Here is a 19,380-nt window from a genome sequence, read left to right as displayed (position 1 = left end):
AGACAGCTGTTCACACACGGCACTTTTCCAAAAAGAAATGCGAAAATTTTTGTGGCCTATGCTGGACCTGCATTTGGACCCTGTGGCATTGGAAGGGATCTGCGTGAAGATGATGCATATTAACCTGTTTTTTTCCCCATTTGATCTTCTCCTCAACACATTTTTTATCTTCCTCTTCAGYGCAGAAATTATTCTATTTTTTCAGATCGATTGAATCAGGACAAACTGTATTACTGCCTTTTCTTCCAAATGCACTTATCTACCTTTAYTGATGACTTTCATGAGGGTTCACATGAGGATGCACTTGGCCTGAGTTGCTTTTACTTTCTGTCACAGGTATTTGGAAACATTGCACTAGATGATGAAACTTCCATTAATCGGCACAATAATTTCCGTACCTTCCTTCAAGCCTTGATGCTTCTGTTCAGGTAATTCGAGTATAGAACACCAGAAGACTTGCATGCAAATAATAAATAAATCTTTGTGTTCCCATATGCCATTTTAACTGCTGAGATTGAAGTGCARGTATCCTCTAAATAAGGCAGCTGGAGTAACACAGCCATTCCTGCTTCCTGTTCGTGGTCATTAAGGGTTTCCCTAGCACATCTCAGAACATGACAGAGCTGATTCAGTGCGCAGACATCTCTGTGAAGCGAAACACAGTGCTGTGACACTCCACATAAACTCAGGTAGATGTTCAGTGGAAGTTAGAACCTCCCYGGTTTCTCCTAGGAGAGCATTTTTCACATAACAGCAATTTCATCTAATTCATCAGGCCAGGCATGATCATCAAGGGGAACCCGAAAAATAACTTCAGTGGCAGGTTGGTGAATTCAGATTCACAGCAATCAGACACCCCCCAATCACAACCTCACCTCTGACCCTCTTCAGAAGCGTATGAGCTCAGAGCCTCTGTCCCCTCCTTTTGCAGGTGCCAACCATCTTCAGGCTGATGAGAGTGTTTAAGCCTAGATCTGGCATACATCAAGGCTGCCTTTGGCAGCACTCCTGGCTGGAGGTCCTGCCTTCCTTCCCTCATGTTCCCATTCCCCAATGACGAAACTGGTGGGGTCAGCATTGTGAACCAGATCATGAGATGGATCTGGGTTGAAGAAAAGCCTTCTGGGAACAAGCTAGTGGTGGAATTTTCCACCTGTCTCAGTTGTTAGATTGGCTGGCTGTGCTGAAGGGTTGRTTGTCTGCAGGGAGGGTGCAGGACCCAGCAGCCCAGAGCAGCGATGGGATCCCTAGCAGCCAGCACCACCACCTCACGTGTGGCCTCAAGTAGTATTCCCAGCCCATGTTTAAGCTGAAATTTGTTGCTTCTATTTGAAATACATGTAACRGCTTGTGAGCTGAAAAATCTTTCTTCGGCTGTGTCAGCTGGTCAGATAAAAAGCTATTACCTCTTTCTGCAAACTTTTCCTGTTAAAATGGTATGGAAGCAATGTATTTTTGGAGCTCTGTAATACCAAGTTTAGCAAAGATTTGTATGAGTGACACAGGTAGAGCTGGCCCTGCTTGGGACAGGRGTGGAGATATACTCTATCTGTAGGACCTCTCTACTGAGGTCCTTTAAAGTCCTGTTTCTCACGAGCCCTGGTAAGAGTCCTGCTGTCAGTGCACACACTGATTAATGTCCTTCCAGTCTTGAAGCTTACATATTTTTTTAAAGTGAGAATTCCTTTAATTGGTTATTTTTGCATTACCTGCAAGTTAACACTTCACACATCAATTTTAGCAAAATGAAGTACAGATCGTTCTCCAAATTGGGGCGCTTTGGGGAAGATTTCACTTATCTCAGTGTGTGCTCTGGGGTATGGACTCACAACAGTTAATGGCTACTGCCTCCCCGAGTGTCTGGCGGCCGCATTGCAGCTCTGCCCGGTGAGTGAAACTTCACGCGGACTATGTGATGCTTGTAACTGGATATCTTACTTGGGATATGGTTCACATAGTTTCTGTGAAGCCAGATGGAAACTAAATTAGCCCGCTCAAGCTCAGAATAATCAGTTGAATCTAAACTCAGAAATTTAATAAAACCAGATAATTATTCAGGCTTGTGTCTGGACCTCTTGGTCTCCTTCCAGACTGGCTCCAGCCCTCACTCGCGGCCGCACGGGGACACGAGGCGGCAGAGCTGGCAGCACTGCAAGGGCAGGAGGGTTTCTACACCATCAAACGAATGGGGTCAAGACTTGAATGCCACCGAGGGGGAGTCCGTCATGTAATTTTGAGTGGCCTGGAAGCTATTTCAGTTTACATTGACCACTAAGTCATCTCAAAGACCAGGAGGAAGGCTTACGAGCAGGCCCTGTGTACGAATTTTTGACAGCCCATGTTGTCCTTTCTGGGGATAAATAAGGGCTGTTTATGCCCAAGGCTCAGCCCTGGGTCTTTCATCAAGACTGCTCTTGACGGGGATTTGTAGCATTTGGATGCGGGGTGACATCATGGATGTTTTCCCTGAGCCCGTGTCTCAACACCGGAACGAACAGCATCGTACCCGGTTTGCACGGCTGTAATCAGCACCGCGTCAGCCTGGAGCTGTTCGTGGCGCTTTCTCGTCAAAGGAAGTCCCTGGAAGCCCCTATGAGCACGGTGCAGAAATTGCTGGGAGAGCAGGGCGAGAGAGGTTTGCAGACAGCTCCGGGATGTAAACGTCAGGTGCTCAAAAGGAAAAGTTAAAAACTGTGTTTGCTTACCCGTGCACTTTGTGCTTGATGTACCTAAATCGGYTGGTTTTACTCTCCTGAAAAGCAATCAGGCTTAGCCTAGCTGAGCCTGTTTGGTTGCTTTTACCTCCCTGTGAGACAGGGAAATGCTCTTCCTACTTTCTTTCTCACGCCAGCGGGCTGGCAAAGGCAATTCAGGCTCTTCGTGTAAATACAGACTTTCCTCCTGGACACAACCTCCCCCCCCAGTTAGTTTGCCCGGAGAGCAGTCATAGCGAGTGGCGAACGGCCACGCTCTCTGCAGGACGAGGTGCTCGAGGGATGCTGCCGCGCGGGCCCGGAGCTGGGGCTGCCGCGTGGCCTCGCCGCCGAGCGCGGCCCTGGGGTGGGCCCCCCGCCGTTCCCCGGCCTGAAGCGCCGCGGGCTGCGTCCCGCGGGAAGGCTCACCCGCTGCCCTCGCCCCCGCAGGAGCGCCACCGGCGAAGCCTGGCACGAGATCATGCTGTCGTGTCTGAGCAACCGAGCCTGCGACCCGCTCTCTGGCCTCACCAAAAACGAATGCGGAAGYGATTTTGCCTATTTCTACTTCGTGTCGTTCATCTTCCTGTGCTCCTTTCTGGTAAGTCGGTCGCGGCGGCTCGGCGGCGCCCTGGGTGYGGGCGTCCGCACCCTCCTCCTGCGCCTCCGCCCAGCGCCTCTCCCGCGTCCCCGTCCCCRCGTTCCTCCTTTCTCTCCAGTCGTGATTTGTGCGACATTATACGACAGCTCCGCTAAAAACCGTTTATCATCCTGGAAATAAAATCCCTTTAATCCCCAAAGAGMTAATTTAGTCATTAGTTTAAAGGGAAGGGTTTTATCTTCCTTCCCACTGGSGGTCTAATATTTGGAATTAAGCGTTAATCTGTTTTGTCTTGATTTGTAACGTGGTCCTTTGAAGAAGGGGATCGGGGGAGGACAGAGCGAGACTGGCCAGGGTGCCGTTGGCTCCAAAGGGCTTCTAGAAGACGACTAGGGAGCATCACACTTATTTCATGGCTTGATTTTGTTTTGCGGTGTTTTCCAAACAGTTGAAATGCTCATTTTCTTCTGCTTTGGTGTCAGGGAAACCTCTAGACATGAAAGCACACAGAGTTGTTGTCCTTGATTCGTGCCAGCGGCCATCATGCAGCGCTGGGTTTAATCTTTTAATATATGTTGGTGTTTTTCTAATCACTTGCATGCATAAAAAGCTCTCTGCTCTGGGTCTCTCTTCTGCACCACCGGCATAGCAGAATGGAGAACCAGAGGAAGGGAATCAATTAAATGTCAAGAGGTAAAAATCACAGCTCTGAAATGCACCAAAAGGGAAGGGATCGTGCCTACATTCAGTTCCATGCGTTTGCTTTAAAATGTAAGATGTGTGTAACTAATCCCTGCTATCGCTAGGAACCTTCAACCAGGAAAAAGAGATTCCTGTGGCAGTTTGATATTGTCTATAGATAAAAAAACTTGAATGGCCACTAGGGAGATCATTTATCCAGCTCTTGTTCCCTCTTTGACATCCAGTGGATTATTTCTTCTGTATATATTAAAAACCAAGAAGCCCTGAAAGCTCATAGAAGTTACTGCTCCATTTACCGATTCCTTCAGTGCTCCGTACTTGAAGCTAAAATATTTCCTTATATAAATCCTGAATCTAACCCCAGACATTTGCTTTCTTATTTTCAAGCGTGTGGTTGTTCCTACAGCTTTTGCCTTAAAAAAGCAAACAGAACCCTGCGAACTCCCCCCCTCCCGGCTCACGTCAGCTGTCCTGCTTGAGATGTAGTAGCAGAGCTGGAGGCTGCAGCGCATCTGTGTAAAATACAGCTTTGCGTGAGCTTCGCCTCTGAGTCAGCACTCCCGGAAAACCTAGTGAAACCGCAGCCTGCGTTTGCTGGCAGAGCGAGGGGAGAGCCCCTGCTAAGAGCAGGAGGAGGGAGGCCRGGCTCCAAAAATAGGCGGCGGAAAGCCAAGCAGCTGGACTGTTACAGGACAGGGCTGTAACTCATTTCTTAAAATGCATTCAGCACTTCATTGCAATAAAACGYGTGGTTCCCCACAAGCGATTGAATCATTACGCGGCCACAGCCTCGCCAGGAGGGCCAGTTTTTATGGTTTGTGAGATGTTCTTACACCATGGATTTGGGGAAAAGTGTATAACACATTTAGTTGTTTCTGGCCCTTTGTGGATATCSAGCCTGACATCATTTTCCTCCTGTAAATTGCCTGGCTGAAAAATATAAATTGAAATTAAAACATATAGGCATGGTTTTACAGAAGCAAGGGAAAACTGTAGAGAGTCATCACTGGAACTGGGAGCAATGCAAAGGGGCTTTGGATCAAGGACCAAATTCACAAAAGTCTTGGCAACTCTTCGTGCTCTGGGAATACCAGRTTGCGTGGGGAATAGCAGCAACGTTGCTCGTGGGAAGACACAACAGCTGTATCAGTCATTAGTGCGTTAGCGTATTCATAAATGCCCTGTGTGTCTTTAACATGACTGAAAAGGTACGTGTGCCCAGCCCAGGGCAAGGGAGCCGGGCTAGCTCTGCATGGGCTAGCTKGGGTCTCAGCAGAGCGATGCCGAGCTTGGGAGCTCTCCACCTCCCAGGCTGGCCCACGCGGATGAGCACCACTGCCACACTGATGGCGCTTCCAGTCCTTGAGTAGCTGATTCAGAGCTGGTTTGGTCATAGCTGTCTGTGCTGCGTGGTGCCGTGGAAACAGCCCCCCAAGGGCTTGTCCGGGTTGTGTTACATGGAGACCTCGGCAGCATCCAGGAGCTAAGGTGGCAGAAAGTGCTAGCTTAGTTCTCAAAATGCAGCAGAGCTGTTTGGTGTAGCAGTGCGTTTGAGTTGACAAGCCCTTAYGCTCAGCAGCAGGAGTGAATTCGTGGACATTGCTGCAGAGGTAGAAGTCATCTTTGCAGCCTAGGAGCTAGCAGAGTTAATGTGCTCTCAGCTTTGCATCAAATCGCGTGGCCTGGAGAAGACTTACCCTTAGATGGTTTCCAAACCCCCAGGGCCCTAGTGCAAGATGATACATTGGAGAGCTGGGTTCTGTTCTCTGTTTTCCGTTAGATCAAGACAGTTACATTTCTTTGCATCGGCAAAATGGATGGACTAAAGGTCTAAGAAGTTCCTCATTAGCATTGGGTTGTGTATGAATATGGAGATCCATTATAGACTGTGTTTGTCTATACTAGGGAATTGTTTGTCACAGCAAATGCCATCCACTGCATGTCCAGCAATGAAAAGTCCCCCTTTGCCCTCCAGATCACCCAGGCATACTGAACAGACTATAAATTCTTCTAAACTGCACAAACTCAAAACTCAACTGTCTATTTTTCTTTTGATGACTGGCAGATGCTGATCGGTTGGAGACATGTACATKCAGTTTAATTTTGCTGATCCCAGCGAGAGGGGATCAGCAACACTACCGAACTGTGCATGGCCAAGAGCTTTGGCCAACCTGCCACACACTGCAGAGTGGGGATCAGCTTGCAGAGGGCAAGGGAAAAGGAGATGACAACAGGGTCTCTGGGAATCCACAGCTCTGTTTGTGGGACAGCAAGGGCCATGAGGTGCCCCAGGTGTGTTTCTTCAGCTGATGTGGCCCCAGAACCCAAGTCACACTTGATCTGCTCACGAACCATGGGTCAACTGCCCCTCCTTGGTAGGGATTCATTCCACAGGGTGCAGCCATTCCTTGGTCTCTTTGTGGAGATTGTCAGAAGCACCTCATATTACTGCCATGCGTGGCAATAGCTGTAAGAAAAAGCTGCCTATCAGCATATCCTCACAGTATTTTTCACAACATACTTCTAAACTATGAGCTTTTCAGAGGTTCTCTGCTCAAGATGTGGAAACCAGCCAGTCCTATTGTCCTTTGCAACGGCTTCATGTGACTCAAACTTTCTGGCCTGAGACCACAGTTGTTTTCAGGTAGGGTTGGGGGCTGATGTATCTCGTAATTATCTAGGAAGGTTTTCTGGTCTCTTGCTTTCCCATCTACCTGCTGCATTTTGTTCTTGTAGTGAATTTAAAAGGGCCACACAGAAGACAGGGCTGGGAGTATCTTACATCGCAGTGCTRCTCTCCTGTGAGCAGAGCAGCTATTGTAGGTTGCAAAGGAAGATGTAGACAGTTCTTTTGGTCCAAAAACTCGACAGTGACCACAGTGTAGAAACCACGCATCCTGCTAAGTGAAACATGCCTTCCAGCTTTTTTTCTTTTCTCTTTAACTCTATTATTTCTTCCTCTCTGCAGATGTTAAACCTATTTGTGGCTGTGATTATGGACAACTTTGAATACTTGACAAGAGACTCCTCCATCCTTGGCCCACACCATCTGGATGAGTTTGTTCGTGTCTGGGCTGAATATGACCCAGCTGCCTGGTATGTATGCTGTTATATATAGAGTAATGAATATATATTGTATATAGATACAATACTTAAGATCAGACTGTTTCTGTATATAATGTGAGTACACATTCTAGAAGGAAAAGAATTCCAAAGCTTGAAATAACTTTGGAGAGGAATGCTTCAAATTCAGTTCACAATGCACTGGAGTTTAATTAACTTGATGTCATTACAAGGGAATTTCCTTTAAATAGACATGAGAACCAACAAATCAATAAAGTAAAACACAATTCCCATCCCTGCCCATGCACATACTGCTGAAAAAGAATAAGGTAAATTCAAATGATCTTGGCTGAATGGCCAAGTAGAAAAGATGTTTAGGATTTCTGAAAGCAGCTTTGAATGCCTTTGGCKTCTTCATCCCACTTTAAAGATAAAAATATGCTGAATCTCTTGCCACTGGCAGCACTTCAGATAACTTGGAGGCTAAGCCTCACTACACTCACTTAAGCAGCATCTCTCTCCCAGTTGAGAACCCCTTTAATAACTATACAAGTCATGTGCAGAGACCTGAGACCACACAAAAAACACYTGATGTTTTCAAGGTGCTCTGTCTCCCCTAAATGAAGACTAGCTACCCCACTGCTCTGCGTCTGTGTGTTAAGTGCTGCAGGCTCAGAGTTCCAATAAAACGTTCTTGATACATGAGCATGTTAAAGGAGAAAATGCTTTTCTCACAGCCAGTGAGGTGTTTGGTTTTATTGTTTTGTCTTTTCTTTCTTRTTCAAAGACAGTAGCAGGGAAAGCTGCACACCATGGACTTAGGTACCACAGCAGCAGCAGAATGGTGCTGTGCTGTGGCAGACCCAAGAGCCACTGTGGAAGCATTTTAGGAGCTAAAAATGTCAAGGGAATGGCTCTGACCAGTGATGTGCAGTCCCTTCTAGAGCAAGACTCACTTAAGATACTGCTTTTCTCCCTYGTCAGAGAAAATCGCTGCACAATGGTCTTGGTGACTGTGTTGGATCCATTTCTAGATGCTCTGAGATCCAAGTCACAGTAATTTCCTTGGTATCCAATAGCTTGGGAAAGAGCCTGTTGGGAGACCTTTTTTTCATAGCCCCTACTGATTTTATATCTATCTTCCTCCCGATGAATTATTCTGCAATTAATCCACACTGTATCTGTGATGAAGCTGCCTCYAGCTCCTCCAGTCTTTCCACTCTTTTTTGTTTCCCTTCAGTAGAGATAGATGTGGGAAGTGTATGTATCAACAGGATCTGAAACTCCTTCCTAGGATGCAATTAAGCTGCTTTAAAGTCTCACTTAAATTGATTTAGACTAATGTAGTAACATTATATGTAAAACTATTCCAAAATGACTGCATGTYCCTGAACTTTGTRCGATTTAAACTAGTTCAAAGCCATSTATACTAGGAGTGTGCRTATACCCTGCACATATTCTAGGAGTTTGTAATCTCTAAGCAGATTTTATTACAGTGTGTTCTGTAATGCAGACARGTCCGTTGTGGGCATTTGGCATGCAGTAATAGCTATTTCTCCTTTTCACATCCAATCTTATCTCTTCCCACTAGCAAATCTCAGTGAAACTGAAAACTTGGGAATGCCCCTTCTCTCCTTAAGAATTAATCTTAGCTCTGATTAGCATCAGTGGCAGAAGWTATATACCTAAAAGTGAAAAAAATAAGTATCAGTGTACTTTTTAAAATGTTCCTATGTTCAGATGCCTTCCAAGAARCAGAAGCAGGAAGTTTACAGCAAGATTTGCTCGCTCTGTTAACTCAGACTCACCGGTTACACTTTTTGAGGYGCTATGGGGAAGATCCTTCTCACTTTCAGATCTGTTAATACAAAACTGGCTGTAGATTAAGATCCTAATTCTGGTTTTCTCTAACCTTGTTCCAGTTTTGCCCCACTGTAAAGCTATTGATGTTGGCAGAGTGACAGGGTGCAGAAGTACAAATCAAAGGACAGCCAAGACTRTGATATACTTGAGGCTTAATCTTAAAACCATGTGCATGTTCTGGAGTTTCYGTCTGGGAATAGTTCCGCTGAAACCATTAGTGCTTTTCTGAGTGAGACTAACATTTCCACAATTCAAAAGTAATCTGGAAWCCGTTTACGCTTTAAGGCCAGAACAAATCTTTGGATGGTTTGGTCTGAACTCCTGTGAAGATCCGGACATTTTATTTCCCATAGTTACCCATGAACAGAGCTTGATAATAAATTCTCTTCAGGTAGAGCTCCCAGCAGTCCACCTACTTTTGATCTGAAGATGTAGGGCTTTAGAGAACCCACTTTTTATTCAGTTGTTTGTTCCAGTCGCTGGTCAGACTCCCAGAAAGAAAGTGTCCATGGAATTYTTGTTCTCCAAAGTCAATCGTCTCATTTCAGCTTTGTTTTGTAAATCCAGYATGTGCACGTATAGGGGAACGATACGCGAACGCTGCAGTATAGTTTACACGAAAAGCCATTCCTGTCCCCAGGCAGTGGTATGTTACACCTAGATGCAGGTACCTGGATTCCTGCTTCCATCTGTCACTRATTGAGACCCTCTCTCAAGCTCTCCTGTTCGGTTGGCCCGTGGAAAAGGGAATGGCAGCGTTTGTTCACTTCACGAGACCCCCGGGGAAAAAAAGACRCTTCAAGATTAAAAAGTACAAGTGTTGTAATACTGTTGCTGTGCAAATAGTGTTTTAAATGTATAGTTAATGTATGTGTGTTTACCTACCTATTTTCAGTGACACCTTTCTTTTTGTTACAACATCCAACTTTCTGTAAAGTTTTCTGGGGAAAAATATTCAAACAGAAGTTAAAAAAAAAAAACAACCAGCAACTGTTATTGTTTGAAATATGTATCTCCCTCAGTAGGGGTAAGTATGGTTAAATCGTTGGATTTAGAGACGACATCAGGCATTGCAGGAAGACAGAGAGAACGAGAGAACTCTGCTGCAGACCTGTTTGTTCAGGGAAACTGCAATAACCAGCAACTGGGTGAAGCAGCACCCAAAAAAAGACAGCTTTGCTTTCATCCTCCCCTGTCTTTATTCTCTTTAAGRAGTGATGAATTGTGAAAAGAAAGAAAATTGGATTTATGTGCACTTTTATTTCCTTAAGCTATCCAAAGAAAGTGAGCATTCTCACTTTCACTTCCACCTCAAAACATACACATCAGAAATATTGGAAATGTTGGTCTTGCCTTCCTGTTTTCGTTACTCATCCCTACGTGACTAGCAGGGAGTACTGACGGTGTATTCAGGAGAAGGCGCGGGGCCACTTCTGTGACTATCTGAGTTAACAGGGTGCTGGTAAAAATAAATAAAGCTCAAATAAATTTGAATGACCTGGGAAGGAAGCCCTTTTGTTGCTGGTCATAATTTGCTGCTGTGACCTTCTGATGYAGTAAATCTACCAGTTCTCAGACTCCGTGGAGTCTCAGAGTGCCCAAGGAACTGCTTATACAAATTCTCTGCAGGCTGGTTTTAATAAAACCATAAATTTCTGGATTCAATTAAAGCAATAATATAAATAGTTTCTAATAACTATGATATAGGCCTGCGGTGAAGACTTGCACAGTTTCATTTTTATCTGTTTCTAAATTAATATTTTTGAGTTGATTTTGAAAGTTTTTAATAGATCTTAAATTTTTATGTCTAAAAAGCAGTACTATTGAAGGAGATGTTCCAACGCATCCCAGCTGCCTTTTGATTAATGTACCAAAATAAGCAAAATGAAGCCARATCATCTCATTTTCCCTTGCAGGTCATTTTGCTCTTGCTGTACACGATTTGGTTACCTACAACAGATTAAGTAATTTAATCCTACCGTTAAAATAGCTGAAAATATTGTTGCAAGTTAATGAGACTGACCATAAAGCTACCTCGAGGAGTCTGATTTCACCTCTTGGTAATGAAGGCTCATTTTTTTGGGGACTGATGGGCCTGAGAAGACTTGTAAGATGGCCCTTTCTAGCCCTCCAGCGAATTGCATATTGAATCTGCAGCAGAATATAGCCAGGCTGGGGTTGCTTAGACAGCAACAGTGGAAAGTGGAGGTACCAAAGTCTTTGAACTAGATAGTTCRAGTTCCAGTAATAACCCAGTAAACACTCAGGCTATTTGTGTGCCGTGAGCTCTGGTTTCACTGGGCCGTTGCAGCACCTGGGCAATGAGCAGAGGATGTCTTTAGGTGTATGGTCAGGCACAGAGGAAAAAAAAACTTTAATGCCAAAGGTAACTAAATGTAATGGTTAGAAAATCTCCTATATGAYGCTGAAGATTTTCACAGAAGAAATCTCGGAATAAAGCTTTTTTTTTTTGAGCAGCTGGAAATTCTCTCTTTCTCTCGGTAAGTGTTTGCTTTGCAAACCAAGTTTTTGTCTGACTAACCTTGTTTTCCAGTGTGTTTTGCCCTTCCCGCCTCTCCTGTTTGCCTGTGGGAGGCTGGTGCCTCTCTGTTTTCACTGTCGTAACACCTGATGTTTTCTTTCCAGTTGCCGAATTCATTATAAGGATATGTACAATTTGTTACGTGTTATTGCTCCACCTCTGGGCTTAGGAAAGAAGTGCCCTCATAGGGTGGCATACAAGGTTTGGAACTTCAGAGACTCCCTCCAGCATTTTCTGTTGTGTTCCTGTTTCTTTTTACCCCAAGCGCAATTGCAAATGGTACAGAAAAGAAACTGTAACGTAACCARCCCGTTGCGTGAGAAGGAATGATTGACTGACTGCCTCCGTTCTCCTCCGTGCATCTCTTCCCCGTCTGCTCCCACACCCAGCTGGCTGGAGACAGGCAGCTTTATGAGACAGTGAGCTCCAGAGCTTCCATCTCGCCTCATCTAGGTGGGAAGTGTTGGGCAAAAGCAGCCCAGGAGCTGAATATTTTCTTTCTRTATATACACCCCAGAGAGAAATGTCATCTGAAGATTTCGAGGGAGTCTTAAGTCCATTTTCTTTTAGCTTCGTAGTACTGCCCCTCCAGTTTAATAACTAACATTTGAATCCTTCTTTTTCCTGAGCTGAAAAGACATTTTATCTGGAGACCAGTTAAGTGGGCAGCAGAGTGGGATTCTCATCTAGGCTGGCACCAGGCGAAGGAATGAATTCTCTGTCTACCACGGCGCAGCAGCAATAGTCCGTCCATTGCCTCGGGAACAACACTTAACTCACTGAGACTGTAAGATATGATATGCATTAAGAGAAACCTTCTACCTCATGGACCAGAAAAGCTATACTGTTTTTGAGAGCAAAAGTGGGGAATTAAGGACAGATCTTGCAAAGAAATGAGTGCAGGCAGGCTCGTGCCTCTCAGCGGGGTGCTCAGGGCGTGAGCAAGGCTCCTGGTGCAGGCAGGGATTTTCCTGCTGACTGGGGGCCGAGAGTTAACGTGCATCGCAGAGAAGGCAGCTTCCAGGGGCACCACGTGCCAGTGAGTCCCTGTACCTCCGACTGGAAGTTAGGTAGGGAAGAGAGAAGCCACGATTATGTCACCGGTCTACAATTACAATTTCTGTCTCATCAGCCATTATCTTAGCTTTGGGCTGTAAAATCTGGGTGGTATTTTAACCAAGTTAGTTATTAATGATGGGAATAGATGTTTCTGGCATGGTCAGTTCTCTCTCCCATCCTCTTCTGCATCAGTGCTTTGCATAGGAATTCAGGTCCGTGGCAGGAGAGCAGGCTGGTGTTCAGGTGCCTGGTTATGTAGCTGTCCTGCTGYGAGACGAGTGCTTCATCTGAGCGCCTTAGGTCCTGGTTTCCTCTTGGTGCAGTGGAGATGATAATACTTTCCTGCTTTTCCAGGGAACTAACATTAATTTAAAAGGTTCTGTAATATACTTTGGTCTCCTCAGATGAAAGGCAGCCCAGATTCACACAACATAACAAGCYGGCAGCCAGCTGGGAAAACAAAATGAGATTGCCACAATTGTGGTCACAGTTTCAGTGCAGCTAGAAGAAGATTAACTAGGAGAATTTCTTGCTTTTTCTGCCTCCCTTGCTTTTCATGGAGGATTTCTGTTGCTTCCAACATGCTCTGAAGGTAGATGGCATCAATGATGACAAAAGGTCTAAAGGCCTTTTCTCAAATCTCCGTAATTCCTGGTTCCTTCTTGTGCTTAGGACAGCCAGCTGTATGGTTTGAAGAAAGTGTGGCCCCATCAAATGTAAGGGAAAACCAAATCCCTTTTCCACCGCCTTCCTGSAGGTTGAGCCCTGGGCTCCCAAATTCAGGCTGCCAGAGGAATCAGTGCAGGCTGAGGTTTGCTGCACCTTTGGCTTGGAGTCAGAGCAGCCATAGCCTGTCCTTATGAGAAAAAAAACTATATATGTTTTCTTTTTTTTTCTTTTTTTTTTTTCCACTTCCAACCTATAGGTTGTATTGAAAACTAAGCTCTTCCTGACTTTTCCTTTAGTGAATAGTTTTCTCTCTGTCTCATAACTCTGCCTACCAGCTCTCCCTGGCATGGTGAATATGACCTTTTCGGACTGCCTGGTTTAGGGCAGGAGGGAAGCCCCCGCCGCCCCCACGAAGAGCCAGCCAAGCCCCAAGCGCGCCCTTGCCCTCCCCGGCCAGAGCCGTCAATCATTCCTGACCGCCTCCGCAGGGGCTTGCGCGTCGAGGGTTAACCGTGGCCTCGGGATTTCTCTGCAGTGAGGAGGAGACGTTGAGTGCCAAAACAAAGGAACRGAAGCGGAGAAACCTTGCAATTTAGCCACTTTTTTATTTTGCTTTTGTTTTCCTGAGAAATCTAATTAACTGGATATTTGTTTTCTTGTCTGCTTTCCCCTCTTCCCCTCTCTCTCCTCCTTTCTGTTTGCTCTGTTGTTCCCCTTTTCCCTTCTCCCCCCCTTCCCCTTTTTTTTTCTCTCTCTTTTTTTCCGCTCTGATTTCTGCGTCCTCCTGCTTTTGCCTCTCTCCCTTTGACTCCAAGTGGGCGCATCAGTTACACTGACATGTATGAGATGCTGAGACACATGTCCCCACCTCTAGGCCTTGGAAAGAAATGCCCTGCTCGCGTTGCCTATAAGGTAGACCAACTCCCCTAAAAACTCCTGCCAAACATGAGCTTTTTGTGCCGCGGCTGGAACGGGTGCCCTTTTTTTCTGTGACATTAGTGTCGTTCTCCTGGATTCTTTGTAGTGCTTAATCTGCTTTCTAAGCAGACCGGATTTCAAAACTTCTGCTTTTTTGTAAGCTTTTTTTCTTTCTTTCTTTGGTCTTTGAAGCTGTGGCACGTCCGTTTGTCTTTCTAACTATGTCTCCGCTATCTCTATCCATGTTTCTCTATTCATTCTGCTTCTACCTAGTCTACTTTGGGAAGGGAAGGTGCTAACGTGCAGATTACCCCGTCAGTACAGACCTCATTTATCTTTGTACAGCACTTTGACTCTCCACTCTCGCTAGCCCTTCAGTAGTAGATTGGTTTGTTTTTCCCTCTTAATTAGTTCAGAGTAATTTGAGTAGGCAGTATTGTAGGAGTTAGCAAGCTATTAAGCAGAAGCAACACCAGAAGGGCTCCTTAAACACGCTTGTTAAAGGAATTATTTTAACTCCAACCATTTAAGATGGTAAGATGAAGAAATTACTCAAACTGTTTATTCTGAAAAACTTTTTAATTGAACCATAGGAACACATTATATTCAAAAGCCTGTTAGAGGCTGCATTTCAGATGCTGCCWTGATGAATGCAGTAGAAACTCAGGCAGGTGCAAAGTCAAATTGCAGAATAGGCCCAGCTCCTTGCCGGGAAAAGCCATGCTGTTCTCTAAACAACTTGCATGATGCTTGGAAATCTGCAGTTTGCAGGGGCGATTTGTTGGAAGCTTTTAACACTGAACCTCCTGCTTTCAGAGGGAGAGATTTGTTATAAGCATTTAGCATTGGTGTGAGTCAGCATCAAGCTGAATCAAACTCTACGGGTGTTTTGCTGCTCACCTCATTGCAGCCACAACCAAGCCCCTAATTACTGTACCCCGAGCCGTGCTTGGTGCAATGCACTGCAATGGAGCCAGATCACAAAAATCCTCCCTGTTGTGCTCATTTTTTCACTGAAGACAAGATTTTGCCATGAGACTTAAACTAAGCCTAAGTCTAAGCCTGAGCCTGCCAACCCGTTCTTGGGGCGTGCAGCAGCAAGAAGAGGTTCAGATAAGACTTCCTGCAAGAGCCTTCCTTAGTGTATGAGGATGTAAAATAAAAAGAAAATTAAACATAACCTTAAAGTTAGCCAATTAGATATCTTTTCAGTATTCTCTTTGGTGCGTTTTTGGCCACGATAGCAGCTGCTCTAAAAGAGCATCTCTACTACGAACTCTTCATACCCACCATATTGCAAATACCCTTGTGAAACCTGGCTGCCTCAAAATGGTAATCTTGAAATTCCCATATCTTAGCTGTTACAGATGGATGGATAGATAGATGTACATTGTTGTAGAGGTGCAATTATACACAAAATTGTACGGGGCAGAGGCACTGCAGATATGCCTTCCCACCTCAGTGCTCACTAAGTCTTCTCCCCATGGAATAGCTTATATCCAGTTTAATTTGTCTRACTTAAAAGAACAAATACATAGAACTTAGGTGCCTATGAGGAGGTTGTTTTTAAAGCACAGACACCTGATTTTTCCATCTTTAATTTTTACCTGTCTACTAAAAAACCTCTCAAAGGTGGTTGTGCATAACTGAGCTGTAAGTAGAGATGGGTTCAAGCCAAACTATGGAAACACAAACTGCAAGATTGCAAGTCAGATTTCCACGGATTTTGGGGGCAATCAGATTCACTTTGCACATCATGCAAAAGCCCCAAGCTGCAGAAATACAGGCCTAAGACCAGGTCTGAATTTTTCCCATGGTTTAAGACCGCAGGTTGGACTAACCTCCACTCCTAGCCACAGCTCCTGGTGTAACTAATCCACCTGCCATAGGTGGAAGCAGTRCAGGCTTTCACTCCCTCCTCCTCCATTTCTCCGAACAGCTGGGAACAGCACGTACACGGAGCCAGATTTGTGCCAAGTTTGAACATCCTCCCCTCTGTGCGAGCTGCTGCATTCCCCTGCCCAGCACCCCGTGGGTGCTCACCCACCCGCCGTCACTCCTGCTGTCCCCAGCCGCTGCTGGGAAATCGGGGAGTTATGCTGCAGCCCAGCCACCTGTAGCTGTCTCGTGTACACATCTGAGCAAAATCGACGTGCAGCTCGGTGCACGCAGAGGCAGCGATTCCCCTGGTTTGCTAAACAGTGCTGTTAGTGGCCAGTATTTTGTCTCTGCACTATTTCTGCTCTCCTGCTCTTAAAATGATTTTTCAAAAAATCACTTGTTTTGTCTGGCAAAAGCTCTTTTGTCTCACATCTCCACCCCCCCCCCTTTTTTTTCTCATCCACTGTATTTCTCCCAGTCCTCTGTTCGCAATGGTTTTGTCTGTTTTTCCCCTGTGTCCATATTGCCTTCTCCGTGTATCTGCACACTGTTGGTTGGYTTGGGTTTTTCCTTCTGTTCAGCCTTGTAGGCGGCTGTTCTTCCTTTCTGTTGCTTTCCGGTTCTCCTTTCTCAACCGTTCTCCTCGGTCAGCAGGAGCAGCCCCCGCGGGGGCGCCGCGCGGGCCGTGCTGCTTGCCTGCGAGTGCATGCCTGGGGCTCCTTCCTGGCGCCGTTCCTCGCAGCGCTCGGGCAGCAGGAGAGCTCTATCCTCCCCTGGGGATTAGGAGAACAAAACCACAGATTTTAAAATCTCTTCYCCCCAAGCAGGTGAAGAGAGGGAAGAAAAGCTGTGCCGAGGCAGTCGCCGGGGTTAGGCGCTGGCAGTGGCTTTTTGGAGTCTGTCTGTCCCTCCGCATCACAGAGCTTCACGCGCATCGTTAGAGAGCACGGGAGGAGGAGATGCCCTGACTCTGCTAAGCCTGTCTGCTCCGCAGCGTGGAGCRGGAGAGGGTTTGCGAGCCTGTGGGCGAGTCCTAGGAGTGGCATCCCTTTAGGAAAGGTGGTAACCCAAGCCTTTCCCCAACGCTTTCCAGAGTCATCTCTTTACCTGCCTCTTCTGGGTCCTGAAAAGGTGACAGGTCCCCGGGGCACTTCTGCATCTCTGAGTCGCATCCGTTCGGCTCGTGGCCGGGTGTGCAGGGCAGCGCTGGGGGCTGGCGGGTGGCTCTTGGCTCCATCTGGGGCTTCGGTTGGTGCTGTCAAGCACAGCTTTGCACACCCTGTTGCAAGGGTGATTTATCACGGGGATTAGGAGGGTTCTGACTTCCTCAGTAGTCCCTCCTGGTGTGGACTAGCTACCTGGATGGGTGATAGGAGGGTCATCTCGGCGCTGGGCTGGCTCCCAGGGCTGCCTCCAGCCTTGGTTGGCACTGCCAAACAAATTTTAATATCTGGACTAGGTTGTTGAAGGCTGGGCAAGGGTTTGAATAGTTTATTTTTCTGGCTGCCCAGCCTTGCTACCTCTTCTATAGAGAGCCATACAGAGCCCGTGCTTCCTGGCACCGGCCCCGTGCCCCTGTCAGGCTTGCAAGGGAGGGACGCCTGCAAGCCAGCCTCTCTGAGGCCAAGAGAAGAGTTAAATCAGAGCAGAATCATTACAACTAGGTCGGAGTGAATTATTCATAGCAAATCATTTATTCACCGAACTCAGCCTCGTTTTCTGCAAGCAGCACTCTATTGTCCTGAATTTATTCACATTTGGAGATTATTCCTGGTGCAGCTCTTGTCCCAGAGGCTGCTCCAGTGTTGCTGATGGGGTATTCTTAATCATTAAAATTCATAGGGGTGCCAGCTAGATTTCACGGTACTTGTAGCTCACTGGAGTCCTCTTCCTGTTAACATTTGGATGAATGGTTTTGGTGAGTAAGATTTGTGGTGCAAATATTTGTGTTTGAGTTCAAYACTCGCTTTCTGGGTCAAGCTGAAGGCAGTAGGAGACCTATATTAAAACATGCATAGATTCTCTTTTGGCCTTTGGCACCAAGATTAATTTTCCCCTGTTTCTCTGACACATTCCCTGTCKGTATAACTATTTGCTCCAGAACTTTTCAAGCAGAAGGTCTTCAGAAACCGAATGCCGAAAGGGTACGAAGTCTACCAAGCCATTTTGTGTTTTTTTGACACAAAGGTTTGCTTTCTGGTTATTTATGCCTTTGTTTATTTGCCCAGCCATAATTAAATGATTTCTAGGAGCTTGAGGGTGTCTGCACCCCTCCTGATCATACCGGTAACTGGAGCAGAAAGCAGTGCCTCCGTCAGCCCGGCTGTGGTTGGCTGCTATCTCGTTATCTGCTCGTTCCCTCTTCTGTGGTGCACAGAGTTAATTAAGAGCCTCTAGAGAGAGTATCGCAGCTGCTGCCTCTGGGGCATTTGCTGCAGAAGCTTTCAGAGATCTCCTTGYGTTCCAAGTCCCTCTCCCTCCTTCTCTTCTGCTGGTGTTCAAAGGAGGATGCATCTGAGACTGCCGAATTAAAACCAGGGCAGAAGGCGGGTTCCCCCGGCATGTGTTGGGCAACRGGAGCGGGGGGGCTCCAGCCGCCGCTGGGCAATTTTCCCCAACCGCTCTTTGAGTAAGCAAAGGGAGGAAGAGGAGCAGCACAAGGAGGAGATTGCTGCCAAGCCCAAGGATGCAGTGGGAATTTGGCCTCTCTTCCAGCATAGTCTGTCCCCTCCCCAGGTTATTAGTTCACTCAAACCCCTGTTCGTGTGTGCCAAGTGATCCTAAAGAGCCCCCAAGAGGAGAAAGGTCCTTACTAGGGTGGGGAAACAGCAGTGCTGCACTGGTGTGCTCTTCCCTTTTCCTTCAGGGTCTAGAAAAGTGCACAACCTTACAAATTAGGTTCTTTCTCTCTTTTAAAATCAGATTTTTCATYATATTCAAAAGTGTCAGGAACTGGTAAGATATGATCTGGAAGAGTGATTTCAGCCAGAAGAATCAGAGCACAAAGTGTGCAGGAGGAGTTGTTAATTTTATTTTAAACAGTGTATATGCTGAGTAGCCAAACAACTAACTGGTTTTGTTTTTATCATGTTGTTGCCYATGGTGTATGAAAATTACTGAGATTTTATCTTCCATCCTGAAATTCAGAATGTCTTGATTCTTTTTTTCAAAAAGTAAATGTAGATCAATCAAAATATTTGACTTTGACAATTTTTAACAGTTTCAATTGGATTACAGTCCCTTCAAAATTGCTCCCATAGAAATGTAAATGAATGAAATAATTTGAGAAAATTGACTTTGAAAGAATTGACMCTTCTTGCTCTGCAAATGTTGGAAGGTGATATTTTGACATTTTTGCAATGTTCCGCCCCATTTTATTTTGTTGGTTT

At 45.9% G+C, this 19,380-nt stretch overlaps 1 protein-coding gene across 4 annotated transcripts in view; it reads left to right on the top strand.

Moving 5' to 3' along the window:
- CACNA1B (calcium voltage-gated channel subunit alpha1 B) overlaps positions 1-19,380 on the top strand; it is a 306,930-nt gene that overhangs the window by 266,444 nt on the left and 21,106 nt on the right. For 3 of the 4 annotated variants that reach the window (XM_085320126.1, XM_085320123.1, XM_085320127.1), the window contains 4 exons: positions 337-428; positions 3,144-3,294; positions 6,965-7,092; positions 14,008-14,104. In XM_085320126.1, coding sequence (XP_085176252.1) covers positions 337-428; positions 3,144-3,294; positions 6,965-7,092; positions 14,008-14,104 — 468 coding nt within the window. Of the gene's footprint in view, positions 1-336; positions 429-3,143; positions 3,295-6,964; positions 7,093-11,568; positions 11,666-14,007; positions 14,105-19,380 lie in introns of all 4 variants that reach the window. The other variant, XM_085320125.1, reaches the window with a different exon arrangement.

The sequence above is a fragment of the Rhea americana genome, unplaced genomic scaffold (genome assembly GCF_003343005.1).
Source record: "Rhea americana isolate MKP2758 unplaced genomic scaffold, rheAme1 scaffold_61, whole genome shotgun sequence".
Lineage (NCBI taxonomy): Eukaryota > Metazoa > Chordata > Aves > Rheiformes > Rheidae > Rhea > Rhea americana.
Note: the sequence above shows the minus strand (reverse complement) of the source record. Positions and strands in the feature narration are given on the sequence as shown.